Source organism: Crinia signifera, chromosome 4, assembly GCF_055691185.1.
Source record: "Crinia signifera chromosome 4, ASM5569118v1, whole genome shotgun sequence".
Taxonomy (NCBI): domain Eukaryota; kingdom Metazoa; phylum Chordata; class Amphibia; order Anura; family Myobatrachidae; genus Crinia; species Crinia signifera.
The window spans coordinates 129,954,620-129,976,492 of NC_139220.1; the positions used below are offsets into that span (position 1 = coordinate 129,954,620).

Genomic DNA, 21,873 nt, shown 5'->3' on the forward strand with positions numbered 1-21,873 from the left:
CCAGAAATCATAATATAAAACTTAATGTTTTATGCTAAGTTTAACAATTATTCCTTGTCTGTGTCTTTACATCTTTATGAATTTAAGCAGTGAAAATGTTGCTAGTGTACTTTCATGTGAAAAGATTATGTAATGTAAACACTTACAAAGTGAGAATTTAACATTGGAAGTAAAACGGTTACAAAATGCCATACTACTCATAACAAAACAGGCCTTATTTAAAGAAATTGGCACAGAATAAGAGACAACCCTATAAAAAGAAAACATACATCATACATAGATATATATACATGTGCATTGCACATGGATATCTATACTGGGTTTAAAATACAGGTTTTTGTAAAGGAACATCTCTGTGCATAGAACTACACTGAATAAACTAAGAAGAACATATTTAAATACTCAACAAACAAATAAAGTTAACAATTTAGGACATACCTCTTATTAGCCACAGTGTCAAAGAATACTACATACAGAGTTGTCTCAATTCCAGAGCCGTCAATAGGGGGGTGCTGTGGGCAGGGCCGGTGCAAGCCCCCGTCCGCTCCAGGCAAAACCCCCCGTGCCGCCCGCGCCTAGCCGGGGGGATGGTGTGTACGATACTGCAGCACGGGGGGGGGGGGGGTGTCGGGTTCGGCGGGTGCGATACGGCACGGGGGGGGGGGGGTGTGTGTGTGTGTGCGGGTGATACTGACGCGCTGAAATCCACCCAGCGGGGAGCAGGAAGCGGGTGGCGCGGGGGGAGCAGCGTTAATTAACGGGTGGGATGGGGGTCGGGGAGGGGGATTACATACTCACCTACTCCCCACTTTCTGGTACCTCTCTATGGTACCTTGGCAGTTCAGTACTGCCCTCCAGTGGCCGGCGCCCTAGGCAAATGCCTAGTCCTGCCTAGTGGTGGCGCCGGCCCTGGCTGTGGGTACAGCTGGAAGGGCCCGGGCACCTCATTTTGCCCACAGCAACCACCCCGACTGCCTCCGCTGTGCTGCGCTCAGTGCGCTGATTAAAGCAGTGCAGGCTTATTCAACCCAGGACGCCGGTAGCCAATTGAAATGCTGCATGGGCTTTTGAGCCAATCAGTGCTCACGTACCGGCAGTCAATCAGAGCAGCTGCCGGTACGCAAGCTCTGATTGACTCACCGGCCGGTGCTGCATTTTAATTGGCTGCCGGCATCATGAGTTGAAGAAGCCTGTGGTCTGGGACCACCGGGCTGCAGCTCAGCGGAAGAGGAGATGGGGGAGCAGCGGCTGGGTTACAGTAAGTCAAGTAAGGAGGGGGGGGGGGCGCTTGGGACTGGAAATGTTTGGCCCCCAAAATTCCTGATGGCAGCCCTGCTCAATTCAACTATATTATCCATAGTCATGACCATTATTCTACTAGAGAATTCACAGAAAACTACCTTCAGTTTGTGTAAACAGCATTAGGCCATTGTCATCTATTCTTGTACACCCTTCTTAATTTGGGTTTTGTTATTTAATGCATGTTAATGACTGCAATGGGCACATTTTAATGTTTGCATGGCGCAGTTAGACATACCTGAGTTGGAGTCAAATTTTTTTTCCGATCTGGAATAAAAGAAAAGCCATATGTCATGTTGTAGACCACATTGTAGTCAAAATATTGTATAAATATTTGTAATAAATATTGTAATCAAAATTAGAATACAATTTTAAAAAATACTAACCAAACACATTAATAAAATGACATGTATGCTGTGTTTAAACATAAACATTTCTATACACAAATTTTACACTTTAATAAACAATCAATGGGTCCAACGATTGAGTCATATTATCAGCAAAATCCAACATGGGAGAAAAGCTCAGTTTGCCAATTCTGACACATCAGTTATTTGTCCAGTTGGATTTTTAAATTTGCTGAGAATTAGAGATTATCAATTGGGGAATTGGGCTTGATGATGTGTTTGCCCCTTTTGTTGTTACATACCATAGTTAATAAAAACATATGTTACAATGTTTTACATAATGTACAAAATAAACAATTAATGTCATTGATGTATGGACACTGCCAATATCATTGAGAATCTCATCGTTCTGAATACACCAAACAGTAAGTTTCTCCCTATTCTTGCTTCAGGACAGCTGATATTTGTCAAAGCACTAACCGAAATTGTGGCACAGGAATACATGTCCACGTTAATGTGGCAAATAAAAGTTGTACTGGACTTCAATAAATGCTTTTTACATTTCATCCCACAGATGCTGTGTTTAGATTTGATGACTGAAAAGGCCACATAATATTCTTAATTCGTTTTGGCACACAATAATTTGTTTGCTAAAAAAGAAAATTTGGGAATTGTAGTTTTGTTGTTATAAAGAAAACCACCTGCTTTACTTTAGTCTTCATATATTATTATTTATTAACAGTTTCTTATATAGCACACACATATTCCATACCGCTGAACATTCACATCAGCCCCTGCCCCAGTGGAGCTTACAATCTATATTCACTACCACATGTACACACACACACAGGCATTCTAGGGTTAATTTGTGGTGAACCAATCTGCCTACCAGTATATTTTTGGATTGTGGGAGGAAACCGGAGTACCCAGAGGAAACCCACGCAAGTACAGGGAGAATATACAAACTCCGCACAGTTAGGGCTATGGTGGGAATTGAACCCATGAACCCAGATGTTTAAAAAAAACCTGCACAGCTACCATTGCATCAACAGACACAATGGCCCTTATTCAGATCTGATTGCAGTACAATTTGTATGGAAAATGGGCAAAACCATGTGCACTGCAAGTGGGGCAGATATAACATGTTAAAACTAAAATCTAAATTGCAGTGTAAAAATCATGCAGCCAGTATTTACCAACAAAATAACTCACCCAAATCTAACTCTCTCTGCATATGTTACATCTGCCCCACCTGCAGTGCACATGGTTTTGCCCATTTTACAAACAAATTTGTACTGCGATCAGATCTGAATAAAGGCCAATGTTTGTCACATCATTAGGCCACCATAATGACTTATTGACACCTAAAATAATGGAACCATAAACTCATGTGGATTCCTCCCATAAATGTGAAGCAGCAGAAACAATAGTTAATTTCCGGTTTTACATCAATAGAACTTTTAAAGACATATCCATGATAATGTACAAGGAGCAGTGCAACCTTCTACACTCATATATCCGATCAGTGTTATTAGTTACTATTTGGCTAGTGTCCATACTAAAGCACCAGAGACACTTTTTCACTTCAATCTGTGGTAATATCCATTTTGCACAAATGGGTTGGACCTGCCTACCTACATTAAACTACATTTTATGTAAGTATAATCTTATAATTGCTAGAGCAATCAAATACATGCAGAAGGCATGTTTACGAAATACTCAACACAAATTATCCTAATGTCCCATGATACGGGGGCGCCAAACAGAAATAAAAAAGTAAAATACTTGACCATATTGATTAAAAACTTGAACAAATAGTTTTTCCAGCAATGGAAAACCATATTTTATTTCTCTAGAAAATTTAAATGATGAATCAAAATGACTTTATTCATAATGCCTAATATACATTTATTTGTGCCCTTCAAAGGCTATTTTTCCTAGGTTTACAAGTAGACTGCATATAAATTAACTGTGTGTTAAGTAGCCAAAAGTCATAAACATTTTATACCAAAAAATATATAAAATAAACATAATGCAGAGACAAAATATTATAACTCTAAAAAGGGGGGTATTTATTCCTTGCCAAATTTATCATCAGGCAGAAAAAAAATGATTTGCCAATCAGTATTCAATCACTGTAGTTTTTGCCCATTTTTTAAATACATTTTCACCCATGCCGTTTCACTTTTTTTTTGTGTGTGTATGGGCGAAAAAGGCGGCAAATAAAAAAAAAAACAAGTGAATTTGTGGCCAATTCACCACTTCATGCAGTTTTTTTAATGCAGAATTTTTAACTCAGCACAGAGATTGAATATGGTGAATCTATTTCGCCTTAAAAATGGGCGAAAATGTAAGATTTTTCGCCTGGCTAAAAATCCGGCAAGGATTAAATTCTAATTCTCAAAATTATAATATTCAATACATTAAAAATATGGCTACGTGCGGAAGCCTTCTTAATAATTATTTAGCTTCTATTGGGTGAGTTCATAAACTTTGTGAATTCCCATCCTACTGCAACATTCCATCCTAATTAAACTATTTGTTTTAAGTACTTTCCATTTGTCAAAATGTAAATATACAGTTGCTAAAATAAAATTGCTAGAATAAAAACTGTAACAACATCATTAATTAATTTATTTATTTATCTATCAAAGAAAGAAAGTGTAATTAACACAAACTACTGTAACTGTCCAAGGTTTTAAACAAAAAAAAAATAACATCTAGGGTGAAATGTAATAGGGTGAGAGAATCAGAAAGTGAGCGATTTGGTAAGAAATGAAAAAAAAAAAGCGGCAATCATTTACACTGCACTGTGGCCCTTATTCAGATCTGATCGCAGTACACATTTGTTCTCTAAATGAGCAAAACCGTGTGCACCGCAGGTGAGGCAGATGTAACGTGTAGGGAAAGTTACATTTGGGTGGGGTGTGTTGAAACTGAAATCTAAATTGCAGTGTAAGAATAATGCAGCCAGTATTTACCCGGTGGGAAAAATCAAGAACAGAATTTTAGCAAGGAATAAAAAAACATGATAAGGCGGGGCAAGGAGCGGGCCACTGTATGGGAATCTCTCAACACAAAGGTGGTAATGATCATTTTATTATGGCAGTAGAGTATACATTGCTGGTGCAGGTGAATGGATTTCTCCCTATGCACATGGGATGGATTTCCATGGGCAGGGCGGCGTTCACCTGATCACTGGCCTCCGAATATACTCAGCCCATCAATCTCTGAATCAGACCCCAAGAACAGAAATGCACTGAATAAAATGGCCCCTGCTCCCACCCTTGGAATTCAAAACCAGCCATTTATATACATATTCTTTTACATGAAAGATTTTCAGCAAAGTCTTTTGCCTCCTGAAAATCTCTTGCTCTTTGGGAAAAATAGCTCAGTGTGTACGCACTACTTTGGAGAAAGGTATATCCTGATTTTGGTAAAGTCTTTTGAAATTAAAATCTCCTAATGTTTATTGGCCTTTAATGAGACATGGACCAGGGGAGGTAGAAGCTTTGTTCAAAAGGGTCAGACTTAGTAAGGCTGTGGGTCCTTATGGAGTGTTGCCATCTAACCTTAAAGGTCCATACACACTGGGCAACTATGCCCAGCCGTTATTATTCCGTCTCGACCCCCTGAACCCCCTGAACCATCTCGACCCCCTGCAGTTCGCCTGCCAAGCAAACAGAAGCGTCGAAGATGCCGTTAACCTAGGGCTGCATTATCTCCTGGAACACATGGAACATCCAGGCTGCTACGAGGGGGTCTTATTAATTGACTTCAGCTCGGCATTTACCACACTTGCCCCCTGCTATCCTACAGCCCAAACTTCTCTCCCTAGGAGTTCCAGAATCTACCTGCTCCTGAATTGTGGACATCCTGATGGCACAGAACTAGGTGGTGAAAGCTGGAGCCTTCACATCTGCCATACGTACGATCAGCACTGGTGCTCCCCAGGAATGTGTCCTTTCCCCCCGTGCTCTTCTCCCTCTACACTAACGACTGGACTCGAGTGACCAGTCAGTAAAAATCATAAAATTTGCTGATGACACCACCATCATCGGCCTAATCAAGGAGGCAGATGAGTCTGCATACAGGTGGAAAGTGAACAGGCTTTCACAGTGGTGCGGCAGAAACAACCTGGACCTAAACCCAATCAAAACAGTTGAGATGGTATTAGACTTCAGGAGAAAACCAAATGTCAAGGTCCCACTAGTAATTTCCAACATGGTGTCATGGGTAGAGACCTTTAAATTCCTTGGGACAAAAATCTCTTGCAACCTCAGATTGTCCAAAATGCCTACCATAACACAATGAAAAGAAAAGTGGTGGAAGACTTTTTGTTTGTTGTAGATAAAAAAAGGACATTTCATGCTTCGTAGGTTGTTCCGGTTGGCACTGAGATCCACTCATGTTGCAAATTGCTCCACACTGGTCTGTCCACACTGTTCCCACACAGAGCTTTCACTTGGCATGGATGGTAATTTCTGTGTTTCATCACTGTACTCTGGTTTTGCTGAGAATCCTGAATGCCAGGCTCCCATGAAGACAATGGAATGGGTGCTGCCATCTTGAGGTAGTCCTTAGACCCTACTCGTCCTATGCAGACATTGCTCCACGACCAGCTGATTGAAATTTCCAATCAGCTATGATTTAAATGCTATGATTTGTGCTGTAAAAAGGGCTTCTTGTCAGGACTATATAGCCAGTACAACATATCTTGCTACTACCTTGCAGAGTTTGCTCCCTTGATGCAGACACATTGTTAAAGCACTATGTCACGGGTGTCTGTGATTCATTTGCAGCCCTGGCTTTCCCATAGATGTGAATGTATCACGCCTGCGAATTTCAGGAGTTGACAGTCACACTGCATAAGTTATGCAGCAAGGCTGTAACAGGACACATCTATATACAGTATATGAATTACATATGAAAACTACTCATTCCACACATTTATATAGTTTCAACTCAAGTAACAGAATTAGGTATTTTAAACCCCAACAGTAAAAATAGGTCCTTTTAGGTACTAACACTCAGATTAGGTCATTTTAGGTGTAGAAATTAAGTATATTATTCCCTGGTTCATGCAGTAAAACATAATAAGGAAATTAAAACTGTGAGTGTTAGAATTGGTTAGAACCTAAGAATCCTGGGCTTACTAATTATAAGTATGTTAGTGACACTACATCTGTGTGCTGTGCAAATGAGTCTGAATTATAATAAATAAATAAATATATGCAAAGTACTATGATGAAGTAGCTATGGCTTTTCTATACACGGTTGTACTTGATCTACAACTGTTTATATTTTTTAGATATTTAACTTTTTATAGTTTTCACAGCCTGGTATCTCTGGTACACTATTAGTGGTGTCTCGCTGTTTCTGCAGTTCGGATAAGGCCCAAATGTATGGAAAAAGTAGCTACAACTACACCGTTCTGCATGGTTTACCTGTATCTATTGTCTAGCACTAAACGGCTTATTGAGGCTTGATGTATGAGGACATATCTGTCTCTCTCTAATTGTCAGCAGTGCTTTTGCTTCGGTCCCTATACTTTTGATACCTTGCTACAAGACCTGGAACCGGACTTTGACCTGCCTCTGCCTAGACCCCTGAACTTTGTATACCTTGTTGCCAAACCATCATCATCAACAACTATTTATAAAGAAGCTAAAAAAACGGCTTCAGCATCACACAGGGTTGAACTCCAGCAATAAGGATAGTTTGGATTTTGCAAAGGGTGTTGTTATTTTTTTTTGACAATACAAGAAGGATGATTGCTTGGCCAGCTGGAATCCCTTCATGCACAACATCAAAGGCTTTAGATAAGGTATCAGCTTTGGTGTTTTAGGTGCCTGTTTTATAGATTAAAATTAAATACTGACTGGAGAAGACTGCTCAATTGGCCTATACAGTATATGACATCTTCCAGGCTAACTGGAGGTTCGTTGTTCTTATGTTATATATAGATTGTAACAGGATGCACCAGATCCTCCAGCAAACAGTTCCAGTCCATTTGTTATAATGTATTACTTAGACAACTGCTTCAAAGGAGAGATAAGAAGGATGGTGCTTCACTTCTCATACAGTTTGTAAAAAAAAATTATGAAAAAGTGCATAATGATACAACTATATTGAAGATATTTTAGCTTTGTACACAAATAGAAGCATTCATACAAAAAAAAAAGAAAACTAGACTAAAGGCTTTAGAAAATAATTATACATTATTATTATTATTATTATTATTTATTGCCAGTTAGTTATTTAGCACGCACATATTCCGCAGCGCTTTACAGAAAATATTTGAACATTCAGTCCCTGCCCCAGTGGACATTACAAGCTATATACCCTACCAAATGCACACACATTTATTCTATGGCTTCTTCTGTGGGGTGCCACTTAACCTACCAGTATATTTTTGAATTGTGGGAGGAAACTGGAGTACCCGGAGTTTACCCACGCAAGCACGAGGAGAATATACAAACTCCACACAGTTAGGGCCATGAAGGGAATTGAATCCATAACCTCAGTGCTGTGAGGTAGTAATGCTAACCATTACACCATCCATGCTGCCCATTAATGAGGAAGCACAACCTGGGAATACTATACATTTATAGTTGGGACATATTGAACACATGGACATCAGTCAAGATTTCCAAACTAATAATAATAATAAAAAAAATTGATATGAGGTGTATTTGTTTATACTGTTTCAGTAATAGGGCAGCACGGACGGTGTAATGGTTAGCATTACTGCCTCATAGCACTGAGGCCATGGGTTCAATTCCTACCATGTGCGGTGTTTGTATATTCTCCCCGTGCTTGCGTGGGTTTACTCCGGGTACGCCGGGTTCCTCCCACAATCCAAAAATATACTGGTAGGCTAATTGGCACCCAACAAAATTAACCCTTGAATGTCTGTGTGTGCATGTAAATGTGGTAGGGAATATAGATTGTAAGCTCCTCTGGGACAGGGACTGATGTGAATGTTCAACTAAGCTCTGTAAAGTGCTGCAGAATATGTGTGTCCTATATAAGAAACTGATAATAAATAAATCTACAAGCCAACTTGTCACTCCAACGGTTCTTTGAGCCCGGGGCTGGTTATGCTCAGGAGGGGGGACCCCACACCATTGAAACATTTTTTTTTCTACTTTTGCAAAACAAAAAGTGTACCATAACTCACATCCTATTAAGTTGACAATTTCGGGAAAATGTGCAAATTCAGCCGTTTTTTACTTAAAATGGCAAAAGTCCAAATATCTCATCCCATTAAATGTCACCCCGAGCATCATATCCCACGGACTGGCAGAGCGCAGAATGTGTTTGTTTACATTCTGCACTCCGCCCCTGAAATGCGTGATTGGCCAGCAAGCACTGCTTAGCGTCCAATCACCAGCAAAGTTTCAGAATATTCGGCTCATAATTGGCCTCTAGGTGGCGCTAGCTGACTAATCACACATTTCGGGGGGAAGAGCGCAAAATGTAAACATGCTGGGACTTGTGTCAGTTCTGTGCAGGGTAAATACCGGCTGCATTATTTTTACACTGCAATTTCAGTTTCAACACACCCCACCCAAATATTAAAGGCCAGCTGCATTATTTTTACCGGCTGCATTATTTTTACACTGCAATTTCAGTTTCAACTGCAATTTCAGTTTCAACACACCCCACCCAAATTCACTGCAATTTCAGTTTCAACACACCCCACCCAAATATCAAAGGCCAGCATTTTGATGCTGGCCAACAGACTTGCTGGGACTCACAGTTCCACAGCAGAACCCATTAGTTCATTCATATTTTTACACCAATACCATCAGCCTGCACAGGGGCATCGGGGACAGCCCCGGGCTTCAGCCCGGGCAGGGTTAATCCTGGAAGGGGAGCGGGCCCGTCATTAAAATTAAAAAAATTATGAATGCCAAAAAATACCAATCATACGCATTTGCATGTTTGTAAATTTGCCGATGTGTGAAATACTTAGTTATTTCACATCGAATGGGTACAAATTTGAACATTCGTACCCATTCGATCTTAGTAAAATCCCCCCTATGAACTTTTTTGCAAATTGCCGATAGCAACAATAGTTTAGTAATACACAAGAATTCTATAGTTCTGCAGAGAGTCTTGAATGTGTTCTGGTCACACACAAAAATAATTTAAATGAAGTGGAAGTGTCTGGTCCTGACTACCAATTACATGAGAGACAAACTTGTGTTTATGGTTAAGATTTTTGTACCAAGGCAACCTGCATTTTCATCCATGTGTAACTTCATGAGCCCACATATTCATGTTCAGTAGCACTATATAGATTATTTTAGAAGAAGTAGGAAATAAAAACAATGTTTATTTTCATGGTAAAATATACATTTGAAGAGGCAAATGGATGGAAAATACACTGTATTTATGATTGAAACGTTGATAAAGTGTTTATTACATTGAAAAATCCCTGCATTGCCATGCCTGTGGATCACCCTATGATTGTTATACTATATAATACATGCTGTGCATGCAGGTGGATGTTACACACATAACACATACATATACACACACTCACACATAATTAGCTTGCCTTTTTTTGGTAACATTTTCCCAGCAGAAAACTGATTTTTACATGTTTACTACAGTAACTACACCCAAATATGATTTATTTAAAATAAATCCACTCAATGCTATAGATTAACTGAACAACCATAGAGAACTAGAAATTATGTAAAGAGTTGGTAAGTTTTTCCATTCCATGATTTAAATATACGTTATTTGTATCCTAATGCCTGAATGAACACTTTTGGTGTTCTACTTTACAATGCATTGCCACATTCAACATTAAATATATATATTTTTAACGCTATTAGCAGACATACTTTTACCGGTGCTTACAGAGTACATGACTCCAGGAGTCTATCCATTTTATAAGGTGCCTGTGGGGGAGAAATTCGGCCTTTGTGGGAATGTCATGTTTCAAATATAGGTTAATACTTGTTGTAAATTCAGAAGCCTTTGAAGCTGTGGGAAAACTCCACTTTGATAATTACTCTCAAGATGCTGCTGATGTGCTGTCATGCAGAATTAAACCAATGCCTGTGTCTATCTAACCAAACCTCTGTGTGGATGTATTGTCTTCAAATAGCTTTCAAATCAATTAGTGCATAGGTTTGAGGCATGTTCATGGTATGCTTTGCATATTGTGCAATGACTCTTTAGCAGCACCCCTTACAAGCAGGTGGAAACTTGTGTATGTATGCCAAATGGAACTTGTACAGGAGTGAATTCATACAGGAAAAAAGAGCGTAATAACTAATAAGTTTACAGGAAAATATAAAAATAAAATAAAAAGCCAGTGTGTAGTACTTACCTCAAGTTAGACATATTCAATTGTAAAGTGCTATAGAAAATGCTGAATATTGAATATGATAAATAAATGTTATTAATACTTTTGATGGAAATTTGTCAATAATATTTTTTTTTTCAATTAGATGATCATCTACTGAAGATTGGTAAATTGGAGGAAGAACTGTATCACGTATGGGCAATCTAGTGTAGCATTTGGCATTGTGAGAGCAAAAGGTGTTACTATATATGGTTGTGCGTGGACCTGGGGGTTATTCAGACCTGATCTCACAGCGCGAGCCATTATTGATAGATTGCAAATGCATACGGATTGTAGCGTGCATGCGTGAGGCCGTCCTGCAATAAAATCCTGCTACATTTTTATTGCTGGCTGTACGTAAGTTGAGTAACAGAAAGCCGGTGTTTGTAAGCGGTAACTGGCCATTCTCTGGGAGTGTCAGGGGAATGTAGATTTGCACAGGCATTTGAGGGAAAGTCGTGAGACATCGGCTCCGGACCCGATTCGAATTTTTCTACGCACAGACTGCACACACTGCAAAAATCATTTGATGGTGAGTGGCTTGCAATTTGCAGGCTTGCATGGGGCAGGTTTTCTCTCAGACTCGCAGCAGCTATCTAATCACAGGGTGATTGCATGGCACTGCTAAATCGCACAGCAGCGATCAGGTCTGAATAACCCCCCCTTATTCCCTGTTCATTTTGCAGCACTATGGGTTGAAATCAAATGGACATGAGGTAGAAATTTGCATAACTCGTTCCCAATTTTGGATTGCTGCGTGTATGCACACTTCCAATTCCTGCAGTATCCAATTTAAAAAAAATGATTGCAGGGTTGTCAGAGCTGAAAACCCTGCAGCATGAGTGGTCTCAGGTGGTCTCCACTCCATCTTCCCAATGCACTTACATACTCAATGCTGCTACAAGAGTCCAGATCCTCATGCTGTTTAATTTCCCGCTGGCAAATGAATTCTGCCATAGGAGTTTTGTGCTATAGACAATATTGTTCCTACGGACATTTAAGCATCTTAGGGGCTACTTAATCATGTAAAAGCAGCAGGAGGCATCTTAAGTAGATGCAGCACTGACCGTAATGAGTGAACTTAGGACATCTGAACAGAGGCAGATTTAAACCTCATGGGGCCCTAGGTAAGATACAAATTTGGCGCCCTCAAACAATCCATAGCACTATATGGTACTTGTGTAGTTTCACGGCGCTGCCGCACGCACAGTCTGTTACAGAAACTTGGCAGCTTGCCAGAGGCTCTGTTTATCTGTGCGCGTGCCGCTCTAGCTCTGCCTGACGGTGCTCGTGCCGCTCTAGCTGTAAGCTACGTATTGACAACTACGTTAACAGCGTAGCGGCCGGGCAGCAGCAGCGCGCTGTGTCTCCACTTGCCCCCGTTGTCAGCGCTGCCCAGGCGCTGCCTATTTCACTGTGGAACTACAAGTACCACAGTGACCTGTCAGTGCCTGGGCAGCGCGCTGCTGCTGCCCGGCCGCTACGCTGTTAACGTAGCTGTCAATACGTAGCTTACAGCTAGAGCGGCATGAGCACAGTCAGGCAGAGCTAGAGCGGCACGCGCACAGTTAAACAGAGCCTCTGGCAAGCTGCCAAGTTTCTGTAACAGACTGTGCGTGCGGCGGCGCCGTGAAACTACACAAGTACCCACTATATTTTTTGCTGCCGATTGCAGGCAGCATCAATAGAGTACCTTGACGCATGTGCAGTACAAATCTGAATCAGGCTCTAGGTCTTTTTGAGGTGTCATATTTAAAGTAAACTGATTACCCATACAGTGTAATCTGTATGTTTGTGTGTCCAAACATTTTTTTATCCTAACAAAGAATATCAAAGGGACAGTGTTGCCGGGTCCATGTGAGGTCATAACATCAAGCAATACTCATGCAATGCTCCTCCGGGAATGTTTTGGATGGCCAAGATACCTTTATGGGGCCCAATGGAACCTGCTGGGCCCTAGGCAGTCACCTAGGGTGCCTTGTGAAAAATCCGCCTCTGCATCTGAGTGATCCTCTGATTACTCCTGGGGCATTCTTTTAATCCTGGGATCCGGTATTGAAATATGATCAATCCCTGGACTCCCGGGATTGGCATTCCTAGAAAAAGCAAGCCCTGCCTCCCCTCCCCCCTCCCCACCACACACCTTGGGCCCCGCAGATTTACTTACATGGGCAGGTGGCCGGGAGTGGGGCAGAGAGCAGCTGAGCCGGGGGTCCGGTGCCTCTTGGCGGGTGGCGGATGTATCAGCAGGACTTGAGGTGCGGCCGGCAGTGGAGAACTGATGGTGCTGCATTGAGCAGGGATGTGACAATGCGGCCTTTGCAGCATGACAGTCAGAAGTCACGCTGCCCAGGCCAGACGCCGGAGTTGGGGACAGCCTGGCATTAGACTGCATATGCGCAGTCTAATTCCGGGATTAGAGTATCCAATCCTGGGATTGAAATTCCGGACATTTTGGGGCCAAATCCAGGGATCCCGCAAATCCTGATCCTGGGTGGCTATGCTACTTATGATCTCGTGAAATAATGCTGCTGGAGCCAGTGACACTCAGAAAGCGGGACCAACACACTCCCAGTTTCTGGAATGTTTCCTTTAACTGCCCACATCAGCAGCATATCATGCTGCAGTGTTTGGGGCACTGTGAGTAACATTGCTGCCAATATCCACCTCTGCATCAGACCCTTAAGGCCCCCTTACATTATGCGATTTGGGCACGATTTTGCCCGATTCGGATGAATCGGGCCGTGAAATTGTCCCAAATCGCATATGGTGACATCCCCTCCGACCCGATGCGCGGCCCCGTGCGCATCGGATCGGAGATGGGAGGTCGGACGGGCTGCACATAAGATTTGCTAAATCTTATGTGCTGCCCGGAGCCGTGCTCCCCACAACAGGGGACCTACCAGAGTCAGGAGTCAGGCGCCGGGCAGCATCAGCGGGAGCAGGGGGCCGGCGCAGAGTACCAGGGAGCCGTGCAGGAGAAGACGCTGCAACAGCAGCACTTCAAAAAAAAAAGGGCCATACAAACGCATAGGAAGCCATTCATTGGCTGAGACCTCTCTCAGCCAATCAGCGATTGGCTGAGACCTCTCTCAGCCAATCGCTGATTGGCTGAGAGAGGTCTCAGCCAATGAATGGCTTCCTATTCGTTTGTATGGGGTTTTTCTTTTTTTTTGGAAGTGCTGCTGCATCGTGTTCTCCTGCCCGGCTCCCTGGTACTCTGCGCCGCCGCCCCCCCTGCTCCCTGCCCAGCGGCTTCCTGCCCGGCTCCCTGCACCCCGACCCCCCCCCCTGCCCACTCTCTGTTTGCGGGCATATTCCTGCTGCTGTCCCCCGCTCCCATTGTCCCTGCAGCTCCCCGGGAGTGGCATGTGATAAATCGCATGCGATTTATCACATGCAAAACTTGGCACATGAAGTGCCATCGCATGTGATCCCTCCCGGGGAGCTGCTGGGACAATCGGGTCCGACTTGTCGTTATGACAAGTCGGACAAATGTAAGGGGGCCTTTAGATCAGAGCATTGCTAGGTGTTGTTTGAAAAGAGTAGTAACCACACTGTTGTCACATTTACATCAAGATAGGCTCCTTTATGATTATTTTTTCTATTGGTTTGTTAATCCTATAATGTTTTTAAATTATTTAAGGTGCTGCATACATTGTAGAGTGCAACTTGAAGAATCACATGTACATGCTGTAGCTGTTAATATGGTTTAATATGGAGATCACAATTGGCAACTTTAAACATCTCCACTTGAACATATGTTGGAACACTGGACTAGCTGTTCTAGCACTGCCGCTCCCTTGCCCAGCACCTGCTTCCCAGGTTACACAGAATGGGTGTGTTACAGCAGGTTGACATGCACAAGGTCGACACAGGAAAAAGAAAAGGTTGACACATGGAAAGTTTAAGTCAGTTTTGTGTGCGTCAATGTCGACACCTGAGAACATGGACCCCAATTAGTGTTCTGTGTCCCCTCACATTGCTCCTGTAATCTTGTAATGAATTAGTAATTTGGCATCTTTCAAAAAAAAGTAAGATGGGCCACATTTGATCCAGAAGAACAAAAAGAAGTCAGCCGGGCACAGATCCTGACTGTAGGGTGGTGGAGGCAGTGTTGTCACGTTATGCTTGGCCAAAAACTCTCACTTGCAGCGATTAACTTGGCATATTGTCGCAATCTCCTTGCGGACACGGTGGACCCTATGGGGGAAATTTACTAAAGGAAATTTGTAAAAAATAGGTGTATTTGTATCCAGAAATACACTTATTTTTGGCATTTACTATCCCGAAAATACGGCAATTCGTATTCGTATATATAGCACATCAATACGAATACGAATTGCCGTATTTTCGGGATAGTAAATGTCAAAAATAAGTGTATTTCTGGATACAAATACACCTATTTTTTTTACAAATTTTCTTTAATAAATTTCCCCCTATATCTCAAGCGACTGAGCACTCCTGTGTAAAATGCATCATTGACAGTTTGGCTGGTACTGTAGGTAGAATTCTTTGTGGACCACAACCTTGTTATTGAAAAAGACAATGAGCTTGCATGGATTTGGTCTTTGATTTGCTCATTCTGCCCTTTTTGGGGCAAGGCAACGATGGTGCCTGCCAGTCAGCACTTTGCATTTTGGTATCCATATTGAGTTCAAAGATCAAAATTTCATCACCTGTTATAACCTTTTTGTAGCACACGCTACAAAAGTTTGTGGGAAATTGCCACACACTTGTCTTTTTGATTATGAGTCAAACCTTGGATACCAATCTGGCACACACCTTTGGCATTGCTAATTCGTTCTCGGTACTGTATTTCCAGAGTTAAACACAAAACTTGGTCTCAGATCATTGCTCTTAGTGTACAGTTCGATCGGTACACTTTAAAGGCTCACAGGCAACTTCCACCAATGGGAATGTGTAGCTGAGACACCCCTCCGCCCATACCTCTTTACAGTGCCACCATGCGCCTGCTCTGCATGGCGTGAAAAAAATCAGTCTAATTACTTTCCGGGCAGACCCCGTATTTATTACATTTCCAATACCATCCCCGTGTTTAACCTTCAAAAAAGATATTACGTCAAATACCAAACTAGACAAATGGTAATAGAGAAAATAATTATATCAGAGTTAAACATAATTTATTGGTTTATTATTGCCTGCAGTGGTAACCCTTGGCAAACTGTTATTATTTTAGAGGAATAATGTCCATAATATATACTGTCCATAATACTTACTATTTTTTTACATTATACTTAACTTCTGGCTGGACTGGATGTTATTATCGCAAAGAATAACAGATCTCCAAGGGAGATATCACTGTACAGGGCCTCATTATTGCTGTTAATGGCCCTGACTAAAATGCAGACCGCGATTACTGCGCAGGGAAACTCATAGGGAGGGTAATATCATTGGTTGCTATGGGGAATATCTCACCTTTAATAGAACTTTCGTCTTTGTAAATTTATCCCATAGATTCCAGCACTTTACCCATGGTAGACAATGCTAGGACAATGCTGATTAAATAAATAGCATCAAAACTGGAGGTATTTCCCACATAGAAAAATCTGCCCCTAATTGAATACCCCTTTGATTATCAAGAACAAGATACAATGTATTTCTTGGTATAATGACGTACCTAAAAAGAATTGCCCCGCAGACCACACATTTGTATGTCCCAGCTGCTGCGTTGTGTGTATATTCTCCGTCAAAGGCACTGAAACAAAAGTTTGTTTACAAACATGAGTGCTGAAAGGTTACAACATTGCAGATTAATAAAATGAAAATATGTCTAATGAAATAGCCGTGCTTCAGTAAAGTATGCTTTCTCGGAACTTTGTTAAAATTTTACATGGGATTTTTAAGAATGACCTAATCTCTCACTGCTGGCATGCTCTAAATCATTTTGTTAGTAAGTGATCTGGATGGCAAGTCTTAAAAGCCAAGGTTATGATCTGCTGCCAGCTTATTTGATGGGCTGTAGTACAGTACCAGTGATTCACATTCAGAAAATAGTCTGCTGTCCAAGGAAGAGAGTACTGCCTATTAAGTGAGACCCCATGTGTGGTAAAGAGCCTTTTCAGGTCATGAATGGAAACAAGCAGTTACATCATTAATACTTTTGGATCAGAGGTAAGCCAGGGCTTGCTGCCAAGCTGCATGGTATAAATTAGACAACAAAATGGTTAGTCCTTGGCAGGCTACACTTCATGCTGGAATCAGCTGAGACAGACTTTATTCACTAAAAACACTTTTGGAAGGGAATACTTTTTTTTTTTTCAAGGCGTAGGGCTTGCGGCCAAGGACTAAAGCCATGTGAGGGCAGTTATTGAACATTTTTGACATTCCAACCACAAATGAGCCAATAAATATTTTCTCCACATGTGCTTCAAAAAGAAATTGGAGTGGAGTGAAAAGGAACTGAATTATGCTACCTTCTCACCCAGCCAAAACGTCTATGCTTACAATGACCACCTTTAGTATCAACTTCTTCTGACACACAACCACTGTGCTCTTAGCTGTGCTTTCCAGAAATATGTACCCAAACCCTTCTCACTTCTACACATTCTACAGTAACGTAAACAGCTCTTACGTGCTGCATTAAGGGCTTCATTGACAAAGTAGAAATCATTTGCAATAGAAAAGCATTTCAATCAAACATGTATTTTGAAGAAAAAGTAATGCAATTCCTTTCTAGATACACTAATCCACATCTATCTGCTCACACTATCTATGTTTCAGCCAGTACCGCAGTGTTTCCTGGTAATAAAACATAATACCACAAGTTCCCTCCTCAGGAGAAGAAAAAAAATTGTTAGGAAGGAAGTTTTAACGGAGTTATTGTTTACAGCATTAAGAGTATACTACGTATACAAAATGCCATCCTGCGTTTACTATCCTATATAATTAAAGGAAAATGCTGCTCCTCACCTTTGTGGGGAGAATTCAAGTGTTTTGCATGCCATTGGCCGCAAGATGATGCAGGACAGAACAATTCAAGTGTTGCTTCATTCGGGTGCACACAACTGGTGGGGTCGACGTTACTGTTATATTGTTCTGATATTTTGATGGGCTGGTAACTTGTATTGAATAATGCAAAGTAAAGCTATGGTGGTGGATTTTGCTGGTGCAGGACAAACCTACCAGGGCAGGTTTGTCCTGCCCCAGAAATACTCACCACTCAAGGGCACCCGCTGCAGCGGCCAGTTCTGACTCCCCACCTGCTCCAGTCCCGGGGCTCCCCTCTGGGAGGTTCGGGCGGCTTGGGGGGACTCGGGCGTGCCTGTGCACCCAAACTTCTGAGTGCTCCCAAGTATAGGCGCCGATTCTGTGGGTGCTCAAGGGCCCGAGCACCCATGGAAATTGCTGAGCACCCACGGGCCTGAGTCCTGCTGCTTGGCCTCTGTATTAACTTGCTAATTTGCGGCTGCAGCACCCACATCACCGGACCCACCGCCTGGGAAACAGTATTTTCAGCTCTTTAGTGACCCGGCGGCTGCCGCATGCACATTCGTGCATACAAGATGCTGCCCGGCGCCATTACCTGAGCTGACAGCAGCATCTGCCCGGCATTCCTGTGCATGGGGGTACGTACGGTTATCATATAGAAACAGCTGCAGGTCCACAAGTATGTGTAAAAAGGGGAACTCTGCTGCCGTAATTTAAATATTGGAAACTGTGCTGCATAATATAAATGGGTATTATGTTGTGGCCATGCCCCTTCCCCAGGAAGCCACTCCCCTATATTTTTGGCTTGAGCACCCACCAGCAAAAATATAAAATCGGCACCTATGCTCCCAAGTTCCCCCAAGCCGCCCTGAACCATCCAGAGCCGTCTGGTCACTGCAGCGAATGGCGGTGGGAGCAGCAGCAACGGAGTTCCGGCATATGATCCGCTTGAGCAGAGGTGAGCAACAGTGGGGGGAGCCATTAGAGGTGGTGCGCCGGTGGTGAACAGCTGAAGGCACCACTGGCGGAAATTTTTCGGGAGAGCGCGCTCCTGCAGTGCAACTCAGCCCGGAAACTTTCTGGGCATACCACCGAAGTGGTTAAGGTCATTACTTGTTGATCTATACTAGTGTAACCTGAACAAGAATCCATAACCAGAACACATGGGTGTGAATTCTCTACTTATTATAGTGGTATTAGGCTATCTAGCTTTCTATAATATAGCATCATAGGCAGGGTCGGTTTCAAAAGAGGAGGAGGCATGTATGCAGCCTCCCACAACTGGGCTCCCTACTCTCTGCTGGGAGTAGCAGGGTCTGAGCTCTAGAGCGTTCAGACCCCACTTCGCATGTGTAGATCTCCAAAAGATGGCTCAGTGGCCATTCTTCTAGCAATTTCTGCAGCACTGCTGCCTCCGTTGCTGGACTCTGGAGGCTAAGTATTTAAAAAATGGGTGCAGCTTGTGTGGTGTGGGGACCCCCTAGGACTCATGGTCCCGTGTGCACCACACACACACACAACACCCATTATAAATATGCCACTGATCATATGGGTTTCTATGGTGAAAGAGGATATAGTGCACATGAATTTATTACTGCATTATCAGCTAATATACTGTAGCTCTATTAAAGTGCACAGATCTTTGTATAGAGCTATGATGATCTGCGTAGGCAGCTATGATGTTAGGGTGTAGTTTGGTATTGTGTGCCCCGGGATTGGCATCCCTATTAGCAACATATAATAAAACAGTGAGATGATAAAAAAGAGCTTTAGTCGTTCTACTCTACAGCCTGCCTTACAAAAACGTTCATGGGAAAAGACACTTCCCTCTCTATCATAAGTGAGCAGTATACTGTGAGAATGCCAGGTAGCATGCTAAGGTCTTGAAATTGAAAGTAAAGTCTTGGCATTAGAGATTATTTCACTTTTACACTTCACAAGGAGCTTGTCCCTGCATGTGTTTTTTGCTAAATTTGGCTGTTTACCAATCAGTGGTAAAGTGGTGATAACAAATAATAAATATCAGGTTTAAAGGTACTCTTTACCTAGCACGGCGCCCATCGCGGCCACCGCGGGCATTGAGTGCACTTAAAAATCGGGTGCGACGCGACCGACGCGATGCCCGCGATTTCCCATAGGGAACAATGTTAAATTTCTCAATTGACCCGATTTTTCTGTTCAATGCCTCAATTGACCCGATTTTTCCATAGGAAACAATGTTAAATGGCCCACAGAGGCCAAATAGGCACCCTAAAGTGTGAAATGGCCCCCACAATTGTTAACGCCACCCCACGATCAACGTGAACCCGAAGCGTGGCGAGCCCGCGAGGGGCGGCGGTACGCGTCCTACGACCTTTTCATACCCCCACTATCCCCGTCGGCGTGGAGTTGAGAATAGAATAGTGTGGCGAGCGCAGCGAGCCACCGAGCCCGAAGCGTGGCGAGCGGACGCGGATACCTGTGAAGCCTGCGAAGGGACGCGTTTACCTGTAAACGTATCCGTGTCCCCTCGCGGGGCACGCTGTGCTCGCCACGCTTCGGGCTCGGTGGCTCGCTGCGCTCGCCACACTATTCTATTCTCAACTCCACGCCGACGTGGATAGTGGGGGTATGAAAAGGTCGTAGGACGCGTACCGCCGCCCCTCGCGGGCTCGCTGCGCTCGCCGCGCTTCGGGTTGACGTTGATCGTGGGGTGGCGTTAACAATTGTGGGGGCCATTTCACACTTCAGGGTGGCTATTTGGCCTCTGTGGGCCATTTAACATTGTTTCCTATGGAAAAATCGTGTCCATTGAGGCATTGAACAGTAAAATCGGGTCAATTGAGAAATTTAACATTGATCCCTATGGGAAATCGCGGGCATCGCGTCGGTTGCGTCGCATCCCGATTTTTAGTGCATTCAATGGCCGCGATGCCCGCGATTTTTTTACCTGCGATGCCCACGATCAAAATCGTGGGCGCCGTGCTAGGTAAAGAGTACCGGTTTAAAATATAATAAATAATAAATTTAATCTATAAAATGTGCTAGTCTACAAAATCCACCTACAATTCTTCTCCTACTTTAGAACCTTCCCGAAAAATGCAGTCGGAAGCCACTCTCTGTTCTCTTCTTGCAAATACTAATATTTATACTGTATAATAAATGTCAATTGACATTTTGGCTACAAGGACTCTGGGGTTTATTCATTTAGTGACAATTTTTCCAACAGTCGGAAAATCTCCACATTTCACCTATTTCTGGTCATATCTACCTTCAGCCTATTCAATTAAAGTGTAAATTTTCCAAGTGACAAAGAAATCTGCATGGTCGGAAAACTCATTTTTTAGTAAAAAATGCAGCCTTATTTTCCATCAAAACAGAATAGACTTTTTATCAAAGTCGAAACTGTATCAGCAAAAAAAAGTCTGAAAACGGACACAATTGAATAGGTATGTCCGGATGTTTTGGTCAGAAAAAAATCTGGATACAATTGAATACTTCCTCTATCTTATTTTTGTCCTGACCCACCCTACGCTACTCAACCTGTGAATTTTTAAATAGGCTCACTGAAACCTATCTTTTTTTTATTTAATTATTTATGTACTATATATCTTCGATAATATAGTTACCCACCTGCAGCTTCCATAGAAATTCCCACCAACTTACTTTTAAAATCCCCATACCTCTTAGAGTGCCAGGTTGTTTAGACAGGGCCACCCCTACCTCCTATTTTAACATGAAAATTGTCTATATTATGATCCCAATGTTGCATAAACTGTATACTGGGGGGAGCTAGGGTGTCAGATGCCCTGGGTGCTTGACGTGATACCCATATGCACATGCAGGGAGGGGGAGGGGGGGGAGCATAGCGGTTCCAATTTACTTGCCCAGAATGATGAAAATCCTAGTTTCAGCCCAATTATACTATGA

The 21,873-nt window shown here is 42.6% G+C and overlaps 1 protein-coding gene across 2 annotated transcripts in view; it reads right to left on the reverse strand.

Annotated features, from left to right (window-relative positions):
* Positions 1-21,873, reverse strand: part of MSRB3 (methionine sulfoxide reductase B3) — a 99,039-nt gene that overhangs the window by 15,425 nt on the left and 61,741 nt on the right. For both annotated transcript variants that reach the window (XM_083182453.1, XM_083182454.1), the window contains 2 exons: positions 16,655-16,732; positions 1,538-1,566 (listed from right to left, as the gene is read on the reverse strand). In XM_083182453.1, the coding sequence (XP_083038579.1) occupies positions 1,538-1,566; positions 16,655-16,732 (107 nt within the window). The remainder of the gene's footprint in view (positions 1-1,537; positions 1,567-16,654; positions 16,733-21,873) is intronic.